This window comes from Colletotrichum fioriniae, assembly GCF_027942845.1.
Source record: "Colletotrichum fioriniae strain IMI 355084 chromosome Unknown scaffold_18, whole genome shotgun sequence".
NCBI classification, from domain to species: domain Eukaryota; kingdom Fungi; phylum Ascomycota; class Sordariomycetes; order Glomerellales; family Glomerellaceae; genus Colletotrichum; species Colletotrichum fioriniae.
In genome coordinates, this window is record NW_027076854.1 from 706,219 (window position 1) to 719,993 (window position 13,775).

Here is a 13,775-nt window from a genome sequence, read left to right on the forward strand (position 1 = left end):
TACGTTTTTCTTCCTCATCAGACAGCAGCAGCATCAGACCCTTATTTCCCATATGCTCGTGTCCAGTCTTGTCTCTCCAAGTCACCCCTGCTGTCCTCATCGGTCATTTCAAGAGTGTACTGTGTGTCCTTATCGCACGTTGTTGAAATGCCCCCGAAATCTCTCAACTGGACTGCATGTGGCTTTTGTGGAGAGTTGCTGGGCGATGACTGGGCGCTCGATTCATGTGAGGCATGGGAATGGTGAGACTTCCGAACCGCTGTGGTGGACTGTGCTTGTGACTTTCTTCGGTGTGTTCCGGTTTGTATTGTCGACTTGATAGTGGTGAAGAAGATTGGCAGCTTCTTGAAAAGAGGTCGGAGTGCTGGGAGGCTGCCGCAGATGATTGCTAGGTTGAGCTCGACGGATGACCATAGCACGACGTCAACGTTGTCCCCTAGAGCGGCAATCAGTATGAAGGTTATATGGCGATGCCCGGATGAACTCACAAGTAGAGTCAAATGAATTAGCGAATGAGACCAAGTATTTCAGTCGAATCATACTCGCGACGCAAGCACTGCAATCATAAGTTAACAGTTGTTTAGCCGTTTCAATGCTTGGCACGTCACTTACAAGGATCCAATAGCAAACATGCAAACCAATGCCGTTCTCTTCTTCTTTCCCAGTTGAAGCTTCATCAGTTCTGGAATAGGGATAACAATCAAGACAATATCCTCCAGGATACTACAAGCAGCGCCTCCGTAGCTGATAGCCGAAACGTTGAGGCAGCGACCCTGGATAGATCGATCCCAGATCGACTCGATCGGTAGGCATTGAAACACCATCAACAGCAGAAACATGAATCCGTGGACGAATAGAAACACCATGAAGAACTTGACTGCCAGGCGGAACTTCTGGTTGGTGAACACGCGGGAGTAGAAGCAGGCAATGGAGGCCTTGGCAAAAACTCTGGTAGATGATTAGCGATAGTCATCTTGTACCTCGGATCGCGCCTCGATGCACATACTGGACAAAGATGTAAAGCATCTGCAATACATAGAAAATCTGAGAAAGAGTGTCAGTTAGCTGCCCAAAAATTATGATGTGCCGGGCGTTGTCGTACCTGCAAAATAGTCTTGCCATTTCCCGGATCAATATCCCAATAGTGAAGTCCGAATCCCATTGCGGCATCTAATGCGCAGCTGAAGTCAGCACTGGACACGGAGTTCCTTGAGCCACGAAGGGAAGTGCATACTTGCGAAGCCAAGGCCGGACATGACTATCAAAAATGCCTGCCACCGTCAGTAAGTCAGTTGCTATGAGTGAACCATTGCCAAGAACCTTACCAAAGCGATCAGTGCCGTCCAGTCGTCCCACCACAGTCGGTTCGTGACTTGTAACCGGGCCAGGCATCGGAGAGCTACCGTGAGGATCGTGATAACGGGTAGGCCAATGGAGAAAACCTTGGAGAATCTTCTGCGGTCAGGGTAAGGATAGCCCTCACATAATCGTTGCGAGATACGGGCGGTGGCTTTAGAGTAATGTTAGTGAGAACGAAGGCATTGAATAAGACCTAGACGAAACCACTCACCAACTTGGTCATCGAATTCGCAAGCTCGCTGTATGCATGCCGAGGCACGGGCTTGCAGAGGAATATTGGTGCAGACACATTCCGTCAAGCTGTCGATTGTGCAATTACCAGAATGGAAAGCATCGACGAAGCATGGCATCTAGAAGATACGCCAAGTCAGTAAGTGTAACTAGTGAATCGAAGTCATGAGGCGGTTGCGGAACAACGTGACTGAAACTGTGAGAGTAACTCACCGCACATTTTGGCGTCGTCGCGAGTAACTTTGTGATTTCAGTCGTGTTCAAGCTAGGCACCGTCGCCTGTGCCGCCGCAGCAAACAGCAGGACGATTGCGACCTGCATGATTTGCTTCATTCTCAAAAACGATGCGACGGCATGCGATGTGTGGTTGATGCCGATCGTTGCATGGGCGTACAGGTGACACGCCGGCGAAAGAGACCCCCCGTCAACGAGACCGGGCCCACGCGAGATGCGGGAGGCATCCCGTATAAGAAATGGGCATTACATGTCGGCGACCGGAGTTTCGTTCAAGAGACCATATCCACAAGACTGGATCGCCACTCAGCCGCCACTACGAAACAATGGCTTGAGATGGACGAAAGCAGCACACTTTGGGATGGCCTCGACGTCGCGGAGACATACGGGGAAGCGCCTCCAGCTCTCGTCGCTAACGTCTGGGTGACTGGACTTGCGGATTATGCATCCAGCCTGATTGCTTTGGCGAGAACGCCACGGGGCTTACTGCTCACATCACCATGTGCGGCTATCCGGCTTCTTTCAAAGCGACGGTTGACAAGTGGACGACAGCGCTTGCTTGTGGGATGACGGGGAACAACGGTGACAGGCTGCTTGCGTGCGTCCCCTGTGCTGAATTTAGAGTGCGCGTTATTCCGAGTTTCTTCTTCCAAGCGCTATCACATCAACAAATGTGACGACCGAAGATCCTCGATGTAGAAGATGAAGTTGGCTGGATCACTCAATGCGAGCCGCATCATTATCAGCCCGTTTCTTGGGATCTTGATGGCTTTCCCGCCGGTGGTATTCTTCACTGCATTGGGGCCGTTACAGTCGTGAGATGCTCACACGCTGTACCGCAATAGGCTTGGGGCGGACTTCGGGTTTCTTTGGCAGTAAAGATGGTGCTAACCAATATCAGACTTTAGAGAGCCAGGTATCTGCGGGGAGTCGGGGGACAGGGCAGAGTGAAAGGACGGGCTCGCATATTGCATGCCCAACCGAAACTCAGCTGGGCGGGCAGCTGAGCAGAACGAACAAAAGATTTGCTCAGGGGTGGCCTGATTCATGTCTATACGGATTCAATGGGACCATGAACCCCCCTCGCTTATTGATGTTTTGAACAATGGGAAGCGCAGGTTTGCGAGACTCGACCGGTTCATCCAACATGTCATCGGTCGTACCTTGCGGATGGACACAGGGGAGATGCATGAAGCAAAGAAATAAGGCTAATCGGGAGCTTTGACAACACCCCGCGGAACGCGTATAAGGTCATCCCCGGACGACTACCTTAGTCCAGCCATGAAGATATCTGGCCATGTTTTACGTTCTTCCCATTCAGAATTTGGACCGATGTCTCCCTCCAAGGCTGAGCTATCCCCCGCAAAACCAGAACCGTCCGTCTGCCCTCGTGCTCGGCGCTCCGAAGTGCATCGGATAGCTTTCCCGATTCAAGACATCCAACAGCGCAATCTCATTTAAAGCAGCCCCCGCAACAGTCATGCCAAGTTCGCGCCCGCCGTGACTGCGACGCTGGCCCCTGGCGTCCTCCTCACCTTAATCGGCCTCCCGCTCGTGTTCCCACATGACCAGCATCGTTCTCAGATTCTTTCCCGTGCGCGTACCAGGGGGACAGCCTCCACGTCCTTCCCTAATCGTTTCTTCGGCCGACGATGGTAGGCTGAGTGAACCACGAGAAGGGCGATTCTGGGACCTTGAGTGGGAAGGTTGCCATACATAGCATCACCTACATTGATCACCGTCACATAGGAAAGAAGCAGGTCACATCCGAGATGGGGAGGGTACATGACGGACAGCGACATATCTAATCAAACGCAAGGGGCGTTGCGACGCTTTCCCATGTCGCGATCAGGCGCATCGCGTCAAGCACGACATGTGAGGTTTCTTGGAACAGGTTCTTAAGGGGAATGTGCGCCCTTCCTGGGTAGAGACTGACTTTCTGACGACGGGCGTTCCTTTTTGAGTTGCTTGGTGCTGCGACCTCTGAAAGAACCAGTTCGAAAGCCTCCAATCTAATTCAAGATGCGTTGGTGTCTCCATGTCACAAACGTGCTGTTCGGCTACATCGTGGCCACGGCCTCTGCTGTGTGAGTTTAATCTACCTTGAACCTTAAGCCGCGAGGTACGCAACGTGTGGATGTGGTTGGCTGACGCAAATACGACATTGTTAGCCCGAGCCAGCACTTTGTCCCACGGCAATCTACCGACATCCTCGCGTCTTATGACTACGTCGTTGTCGGTTCCGGGCCGGGTGGTGGCCCACTTGCCGCCCGGCTCGCCATCGCCGGGAAGAAGGTCCTGCTCATCGACGCCGGCGACGACCAGGGAAACTCGATCCCGTACCAGGTCCCTGCGTTAAACCTTCAGTCGACAGAGTACGCCCCAATGAAATGGGACTATTACGTCCAGCACTTCGCCGATCTCGAGGCCCAGAAGAAGGACTCCAAGATGACATACCGACAAGCGAACGGGGAGCTCTACGTCGGACTCAACCCACCGGCTGGCGCTGAGCCACTCGGCATCCTTTATCCCAGAGCTGGTACGCTGGGTGGTTGCGGCAGTCACAACGCGTTGATCACGGTCTACCCGCACAAGTCAGACTGGGATGGCATCGCGACCTTGACCGGAGACACCACCTGGGGCGCGTCCAACATGCGCAAGTACTTCCAGCGCCTAGAGAACGCTGAATACTTGCCCAATGGTATCGTAGGACACGGGTTCGACGGCTGGCTTACCACCTCCGTGACGGACCTGGGACTCGTTATCAAGGATATCAAGCTGCTTACAGTCATTCTGTCCGCCGCTTCCGCGATGGGCAAGAGTCTCCTTGGCTTGATCTTCTCGACAATCCAGGGTCTCGGCGAAGTTCTCCTCCGTGATCTCAACGTCGACCTGCCCAGCCGTGACTCCGCCGAGGGCCTCTACCAGGTCCCCATCTCCGTCAACAAGGGCGTCCGCAACGGACCGCGCGAGTTCGTCCTGGACACGGCCAACGCGAAGAACGCGGATGGTTCTAGAAAGTACCACCTCGACATCAAGCTCACCACACTCGTGACCAAGGTGCGCTTCGACCAGAGCGGCGCGAAGCCTCGGGCCGTGGGGGTAGACTTTGTCACGGGACAGAGCCTCTACCGCGCCGACCCCCGATCCGGCGATGTCGGCTCTGGCGTCGCCGGATCCGTAAACGCCACGGCCGAAGTCATCATATCAGCCGGCGCCTTCAATACCCCGCAGCTGCTCAAGCTCAGTGGCGTTGGACCCAAGGAGGAGCTATCCTCTTTCGGTATCCCTTCCATCGTCGATCTTCCTGGTGTTGGCACCAACCTGCAAGACCGTGAGTTTCTCATTTGCTGCTGATGAATTGATAATCCAATGTAGAGCCGTTTGACTGATCATCACCACAACAGGCTACGAAACGTCCGTTATTGGCGAAACGCCGACAGACTTTCAGATCATCGAAGGCTGCACCTTCATCCGCCCCGGCACAGACGATCCCTGCTTGAAAAAGTGGCAGGATGGCGCCGCGAGTGGTGACAGGGGCATTTATGGTTCCAACGGCATCAGCCTGGGTATCGTGAAGAAGTCGACAGTGGCAGAGGGAGATCCGGACCTCTTTATCGCAGGAGCGCCAGTCGCCTTCCCTGGCTACTATCCCGGATACTCCGTCGATGGCACCGCCGACCAGAGACATTGGACGTGGATCACCCTCAAAGCCCACAGCCGCAACCGGGCCGGAACCGTCAAGCTGCGTTCAGCCGACCCGCGGGATATGCCGCAGATTGACTTCAATTCGTTCCAGGACGAGGCAACGGGCGCTAAGGACATCCAGGCCGTGGTGGAGGGCATGAAGCTCTCGCGCAAGATGTTCGAGAGCGTCGTGCCCCTCACGGGAGGCTTCACCGAGGTCTGGCCCGGGAAGAATGTCACCGATGCGGACTTGCCCGAGTTCGTCAGGAATGAGGCCTGGGGCCACCATGCCAGCTGCACGTGCCCCATTGGCAAAGACGGCGATGCCACCGCCGTCTTGGACTCAAAGTTCAAGGTGAGAGGCACCGAGGGTCTGCGGGTGGTGGACGCGAGCGTGTTTCCCAAGATTCCTGGGTATTACATCGCGTCGGCGGTGTACATGATTAGCGAGAAGGCGGCGGATGTAATTCTTGGAGTATAGATACCTTCACGTTCTGTTTTCGCCTTCTTCTATTGTATTTGTTACACATGGCGGGCGGAAAAAGTACGCCGTAGGATTTTGAGGTGTGACCCCGAAGGGTCTATTCGACGTTTCCGTAAATACTTGGTACCTACTGCATACTTGACGTTTAAACATTCCATGAATCTACCACACTACTGCCTCGGATTGAGTGCGATCTGCTGGCTCTGCAACGTTGGTGAAGGCAACGCTGGCTGAATAGCCATGGCTGGGCTGGGCAGGGGACCGCAGGGTAGGTGAGGATGGGATGAAGCGGCGAACGAAAGCAAGCCGCAAGATCTGTACTCTGTGACTCTCCCTGTACAGTCCATGTCAATTCAGATGATAGACCCTTGGGGAAAGTCAATGCGAAAAGGTTGCTGCCGTGGGGACTGAGACCGCGAGGCGTCTCCCGAAGGCGCCTGTCTCAGTCCTTATATCACACGAGCTGATCAGTGGATCCATGGAAATCCATCACTGCCTTACGGAGGGAACCGCTGTTCCTAGGCTCGGCACAAGAAAGGGTGTAGAACATCGAGGAGCTTGAACAACAAAGATTTCATTATTCTTCCTTTTCGTGGAGAGAGGTGAGGAGGAGCGCGTGGAGCGTTGCCGAGAGATGACACTCCGCAGTGAATTTAGCAGTTGACCACCCTCCAAGACGATCGCGATTCTTCAATGCGCATCTCCCGAGCAATAACCTACTGGAGTACGGGGATAAGCCATGGAGAGGCGTAAAGCCGTACTTGGTAGTGCTACGCCATGAAAGGCGGCCTATGGCTCAAGGCCAAGGAAATCCTTCAGATGGCAGAGGCAAGAAAAAGGGGCAGGGACCATTCCACGTGGCTATTCGATAGAAGATGACAGCCCAGCCCAGGATTAGTAACGGCAGCGAGATTGCAAATGTTCAGCCGTCTGTGTAGTCTGCTGGAAAAACCCCCCGAGCGCAAACATATTGCATGCGTTGGTGTGCGTTGGTGTGCTTGCGGGTAACCGTGCCGGCATGGTTTGGGGTGGGAACATGTCGGCAGTGGTGATTAGGACAAACGCCAGAGAAACAAAGCCCTGCAAATTGTTAAGTTAACTACGGATATTCCACCTTACTTTACACTGTACAGACAGTAGGGAGTAAAGTAGGGAGTAGCGTCAGCAAACAGACTGGAGCAAAGCTGCGTTAGGATAAGCCCGGACGCTTGCGAGCGACACCACACCCTCATTCTCCTAGATTCCTAGAGTCTGTGAGTTTACGGATACGTCTTGCTTGCGCCGCATGGATGGAAGCAGCCATCAGCAAACCGAGGTAGATGTTGGTTTGTGGATGCGTAGACCCGGCCCGGCCGAAGTCTAATACCGCCGCTATTTGATCTGGGTAAGTGACAGTTGGCCTAGTCAGCCAGTCGGAGCGATGGGCATAGAGGCTCAGAGTAGACCGGACGGGCGGGGACCACGGGGGGCGAGCCTTGGGGAGATTTCGACGTGATTTTGGCTTCTTTTGGCGTTGGCGTCGAAAATCCGTTGGTGTGGTACCCTCCGACCAGCAAGCGACTCGCCGATAGAGGTTCAGGGAGGCGTTCGGGGAATCCTCCTAGGACGCAAACGAGGCTTTTCTGTGGCTTTTGCGCCCGCTTTGCTCTGCCTTGGACCTTGCCTCTTCTTGACATCTTTGGGAGTGACTTTGCATCATAGCCGCAAACTCGGGTGCCATTCACCCCTCCTCCGTTTGACCTTGTTCCTCGAAAGCTGGGCCGAGTCCCCCCCAAGTCATGGTCCCCTTCCCCTCTCCAGCTCTCCAATCTTGTGGAAATGTAATTGCAAATGCAATTTAGACGTAGCTAGCTGTTTGGCTGCTTGAGGGGTCCCGGCACACGATTTGAGAGCTCCGGACCATGCATCCACCACCACCACTCATGCACTCATCAGCTCCTCCTTTACGAACCCGAACTCTCAGCTCATTATTAGTCTGCCAGACGTAAGTATCCGTACGGCGTCCGTATCGTGTTTTTTCTAGATGAACCTTCGTCTTAGCATCTGCCCTAGCCAACAAGTCCGAAATGAGGACACGACGCGGACCTGGCCTGGCCAAGGTGTGTGGTGGAGAATAGTCTTACAGCTTACCCATTCTCTGGCGAACAGTGGCACAGCAGATTGAAAAGTCTTGACGACACGAGCGTCTGTGCAAGGAACAACGATGTCTTGGGGCTCATGTCTTGAAAGTTAGGCGGCCGGCATCACCCCCCCATCCTCCCCCTTCCCGCCCGCGGCGTCTTCTCCCTTCTTCATAGTAAACACACAGTAAACACGTAGTAAACTACCACCACCACACACCATCACGACGACAACCACCAAGGTCCAAGGTCCAACAACACCACCTCCTCCGACGTAGTGTCTTGGAGGAGACAGGGACTCCCGCCCAGCCAGTGTGGACCACAGATTCTCATCGCGGCGATCAAGACGCACGGTTAACTTTCCCCTCGCAGTTCGCAAGCCCGTCCCGTGCCCATTGGAACGGGGCACATCAGCTTATTCCCCGCGGCCCAGGGTCGCAGACGCGCGATGGTTCGCTGCTAGTTTTTCCCTTCCTGGGCTTTTTGCGATTGTTGGCCCTTCTGCTTTGCTTGTTGCTTGCCTGCCTGTTCGCTTGCTATTATACATACTAATTCTTACCCCTGACCACAAACCCTGGCAACGAACCCAGGGACGCAGCTTCAGCTAATCCAGCTAAAGACAAAGCATGCAGGGTTTGATGGACAACGGTGTATCATCGTACTGGTTCGTGAGCGCGCTACACATGGGTGACACGGTGATTTGATGGCCTTTCTCTGCCTTCTCTGGCCGGTCTGGCTCCTCTCTGGGCGTCTGGCTCCCCTTGCTCAGGCCATCACGAACATGCGGTCCCGCAATTCGCTGATCAATCCAAACGACACTGGACTGAAGCTGGTCTAGGCCGTCGCAAACTGATCTGATTCTGATGGCAGACGCGTAGAACTTGTCATGTACCGAGGACGAACAGACCTCCTTTCGACGTCTTCGAGACGTCGACACACACACGGCTCCGCACCGCTTCGCAGCTTTTGACAGCGTACTTGAGTCAAGCAACACCCACCAGTGCCACGCCCCCCGGCAAGACGTCACATTGGGAGCGACAAGCACAGATGGCAAGATATCCGTATCTGAATTGCGCACTTGCCGAATGCAAGATTTACTGCCGATTTCTCCAAAGATTTGCAATGGACATGACGTCCCCCTCAGGGCTCAGGCATGTCCCCTACACTGCCGAATCCAATGGCTATCTGCGCCCCCTTCTCCAATCCCATCAGCACAAACAAAGGACAATGGCAAAGATGGAGGCTTGATCGGCAACGACCGAACCGCTCGTGGAGCCTGGGTCGTCGCTTGCTTTCCCCAGAAAGCTATGTCAAATGGATCGGTCACAACTCACAAAGCAACCCTTCCAAGCCTTCCAAGGCTTCCCGCTCGAGGCGACAGATTCGAGAAGAAGAAGAAGAAAAAACTCTGCTAGATCTGTTTGCCGGGTGGGGGGAGGAGAGGGGAGGGGAGGAGGAGGGCCAAGCCCAAGGCCAAGACGAAGGGCCCGGAGGGGTGGGAAACACAGAGACACAGAAACACTGTGTGCGAGGCATCGGAATGTCAGCCAGGACTCCTCCTCACGTGGCGAGACCGTTCTCAGCTCCCCACGCCACCAGCGCTAAGATGAACATGGACTGGAAGCGGGCACTGTATCGCAGAGGGCAACCATGGGAGTCGAAGTGGGAGCGTGGGAGACTGTCAGACTGGGAGTGTGTAAGCCTCACTATCTTTCCTCCCGAGTCCCGGCAACAACACCCACGCCGTCATACTTGCTTTTTCCTTCTTTTCTCCTCTAGTCATCGTCCCGTCTTTTCATCTGGTCCCAAGACACATGAGCAGAAAAAAAAAAATCAATCCTTTCTTTTCTCCTGAAGAGTTCGATCCAGGGGGTCCAACGCTGGGACCCAATGCCAGCTAGTGGTGGCATATGTCAGTCTCTTGTCTTGAATGGCCTGGCCGCACTGGCTTTCCTGTCTGATTTCCGGCCCTTTGTGTCAAAGCGGACGGCCTAGCGCAGGTCGTCTCTGGGGTTAACTGCTCTAGCGTTGACTTGGTGCTTGGAACCTCCCTTGTACCTGGCACTACGGCTTCCTGATCCTCCAATGTAGACGCCGTGTTTGTCTCTCTTGGGTACAATCACGATTCATGGCTCCGAGCCGGGACAATGCCTGCTTCTCCCAATGAGCCCCATTTGGCGTGGTTGGTGGCTTGCCGCTTGATTCTTGTCTCTATCGATGGCCACAGACTAGGCCTCGACCTGTCCGAGAGCTCTTCGGAGGAGGAACCTTGGCTGGGACAAGCAATCACCTGGGTGAGGTTCAGCTTTGCCCACCGCGGCGAAACTTACAGATAAACAGCTGAGCTCCCACGTTGCTCCATGAGCGGGGAGAGAGAGCTTTGTTTCTTCATCTTCATTCCGCCTTTATTAGTAGCATTGATCTGACCATATAGTGTCGTGTGCGGATCAACATACAAGGCTACCCTCGATAACAACCCCAGAGCCATTCAGTTCAACATCACCGTCTGATAACAACCCCTCATGTCTATACAGCCCTACGCGGCACCAAGACGAGGCACCATGACCGCTGCCATGTATGGCAAACCAAAGGCCAAGGAGTCCGTCCTGGACCTCTGCACGAGGGCCACGCTCCTCGGAAACAACATCTCGGTTCGCATGCTCGAGTTCCTCACCAACGTCAAGCACCAACCGCACGGCTTCAGGGAGCTCGCCAATGACTTCCTCGACATTTGCCGGATACTATGGTCCATCGAGGCCGGCCTCTCCGAGGCAGCTCGCACCCACCAGGAGTTTCCCGCCGACATGATCAAGGAACTCGACATGAAGTTCCGTTCGACCAACTCCGACTTCCAGGTCCTCGACCACATGATGTTCGAGTTCCTCGAGTACGAGAAGAAGGGTGCCATGGGCAGGATCCAGCGCGGCTGGCGCATGATGTTTGCCGACAAGGAGATCTTGAGGATGAGGGAGTCGATACGCAAGGCAAGGGATGCGCTGAGGATGAGTGCTCTCGTCTTCCAGTGGTCTCTTGGAAACTCAAAGACGGACGATGCTGTTGGCAACGGCTACGCAGGCCTCGCCGCCGCGTTGGACCGCATCAGCAACCACAACTCGACGGTGCGGATATCAAAGTCCAAGTCTTTCGAGGTCCAGTCGACGACACCACCGGATCGCTCAGACGAGCGATCTCCTCCCCTCCCTCCCCTTCCCGCTCTTCCATCTCAAGCACCCCATATTCCTCCCCCTTCCTTGGTAGAAAAGATGTCCGCAGACTTCGTTCTTCAGGAGGTGAGGCTATCACCAGACCCGCGTCGCCGCACATCCATCTCCAACAGGAGTCACCACAGCTCCTCAGAGAATGGACACTCGACTAGAATCCCCGACCGCAGAATTGGTCGCGACGACATTACCATCTCAGAGCACGGTCACTACGACCTGCACCCTGTCACCACAAGAATCAACATGGACAGGAGATCAGCAAGAGACGACATGACCATCTCGGACCGTGGAATGTCAGACCGCGGCATGTCGGATCGCGATACATATGACGCTCCCAGCCGCATCTCAGATAGGAGGAACCTGCGCGACTCAGACAACACCATCTCGCCCTCATCATCAGGCACAGAGACACTCATCGGTGAGCTTCAGAACATCGCCGACAGCATCCCGACCAAGGTTGTTCGCCTCAAGGCTGACCCCATGACGATGCCTCGCTGGACACCTCGTCACAATGCCGATGGTAACCCGTCGCTCAAGACCTCCCTCATTGCCGCTGTACAGGGTAAGAACCACAAGCTTGTCGAGCAGCTCTTGGACCGTGGTGTCTCACCCGACACCGGCCCGGATCAGCACGTCCTCGTGGATTCCGTCCTGTGCCAAGATCACGAGGCAGTTCGCTTGCTTCTTCTCTTCGGTGCCGACCCCAACTCTGCCGATAAGGATGGTATCACTCCCCTCTTTGCAGCGGTAGAGATGAACTCGCTCGACATCACCAAGATGCTTCTCAAGTATGGGGCGGACCCCAACATGTCTGCTGGACCTTCGCAGGAGTCCCCGCTTGCCATCGCCGTCATTGATGTCAAGATCGACTTCGTCCACATCCTCCTCACATATGGCGGTGACCCCAACCACATCATGGCCAACGGCAACACCGTCCTGATCGCCTCCATGAACAAGGCGACACCAAAGAAGCTGGTCGACCTCATGCTCGACTACGGCTCCGACCCCAACGTCAAGAACAGAGAAGGTAAGACTGCTTTGTTCGAGACCATCATGGCCGCAAGAGTGGATCTTCTCACTGCTCTTCTGGACCACGGCGCCAACCCTAACCTGCCCGGTCCCAAGCACATGCTTTGGCCCGCGACCTATCAGGCACCTTGCTTGAAGGTCCTTCTGGCTCGTGGCGCTGACAACAAGCGTGCACCCGGCAACATGGAACTCGCTGTCAGTATCAACAACATCGAGTCTGTCCGTGTCCTGCTTTCTGCCGGCGTCTCACCCAACATCAAGAAGGATGGCATCTACACACCGTTGTGCACATCCATCCGCGACAACCGCGCAGACATCTTTGAGCTGCTCTTGACCAGCGGTGCCGACCCCAACCTCAACTCCGCCGAGTACCCCGCGTTCAAGTGTGTCACGCACTTCCGTACACACTTCCTCCCTCGTCTGGTCGCCGCCGGCAACGACCTCCACAACCCTAAGGGTATCATCGAGATGGCCGTCAGGGTCAACAACATGGAGGCCCTCAACTGGCTCCTCGACCAGGGCGTCAGCCCCAACGACAAGGGCGATGACGGCAACACCCCTCTGACGACCGCCATCAAGGAAGGCCGCATGGAGATGCTCGACGAGCTGATCGCTCACGGCGCTGACCCCAACGTCCGCGGCAGCGACTGGCCCATCGTCATGTCCGTCAATTACCCCGAGGTTCTCGAGAAGCTTCTCCCCGCCGTCCCCGACATCCGCTCCTTCAAGGGTCTGATGGAGCGCGCTGTCGTTGCCAACCAGCTCGAGAGCGTCAAGCTCCTCCTCAAGGCCGGCGTGTCCGTCGAGGACAAGAACGGCGGCGTCTTCTCGCCCTTGACCTCTGCCATTCGCGAGGACAACAAGGAGATCACCCAGTTCCTCATCGAGGAGGGTGGCGCCGACATCAACGCGCCCGGCGAGCACCTGCCCATCGTCAAGGCGGTGCGCCGGTGCCGCGGTGACGACACAGACATCCTTGAGCTGCTGCTCCGCAATGGTGCCGATGTCAACAAGATCTACCGTGGATGGAACGCCATCTTCCAGGCCGTCGAGAACGGCGACGCCAAGGTCCTCAAGCTTCTCGTCGAGGCTGGTGGTGTCGACCTCGATGCCAAGGACGATGCTGGCCGCACTGTCATGGAGATCGCGGCCGGTCGCGGTTGGGAGGAATCTGTCGGTATCATCCTCTGGGACGGCAAGAACAAGTCGTGATCCCTCCAACGCGTCTTGTCTTGAGGCTTTCTTTTCTTTCTGTCACTCTCACGTGTAACTGACTCAACGCCGAGGAATGGCGCAACTTTCTACTTTCTTTTGTAATGTCCATGTACGAGATACGGAGGATGGAGTGGGTAACTGAAGTTTTCTCATGTAACATGGCGGGGCTTTATGATATCAGATTGATTTGTTCTT

At 55.1% G+C, this 13,775-nt stretch overlaps 3 protein-coding genes across 3 annotated transcripts; 2 read left to right on the forward strand and 1 right to left on the reverse strand.

The window, feature by feature from the left end:
• Nucleotides 1-608: 608 nt before the first annotated feature.
• On the reverse strand, nt 609-1,709 carry N0V96_011682 (uncharacterized protein; the record flags this gene model as incomplete). The annotated part of the gene is made up of 4 exons (XM_065759355.1): nt 609-948; nt 1,007-1,044; nt 1,326-1,510; nt 1,571-1,709. The coding sequence occupies 4 exons, from the start codon at nt 1,707-1,709 to the stop codon at nt 609-611; spliced, it is 702 nt and encodes a 233-aa protein (XP_065612077.1).
• Nucleotides 1,710-3,846: 2,137 nt separating this feature from the next.
• Nucleotides 3,847-5,992, forward strand: N0V96_011683 (uncharacterized protein; the record flags this gene model as incomplete). The annotated part of the gene is made up of 3 exons (XM_053193710.1): nt 3,847-3,911; nt 3,996-5,158; nt 5,232-5,992. 3 exons carry the CDS (start codon nt 3,847-3,849, stop codon nt 5,990-5,992), a joined length of 1,989 nt encoding a protein of 662 aa, XP_053049028.1.
• A 4,657-nt stretch (nt 5,993-10,649) lies between these two features.
• N0V96_011684 (uncharacterized protein) lies at nt 10,650-13,577 on the forward strand (the record flags this gene model as incomplete). Its single annotated transcript, XM_053193711.2, has 1 exon — nt 10,650-13,577. A coding segment is annotated over one exon (2,928 nt), but the record flags the coding sequence as incomplete, so codon positions are not given.
• Between the last annotated feature and the right edge of the window lie 198 nt (nt 13,578-13,775).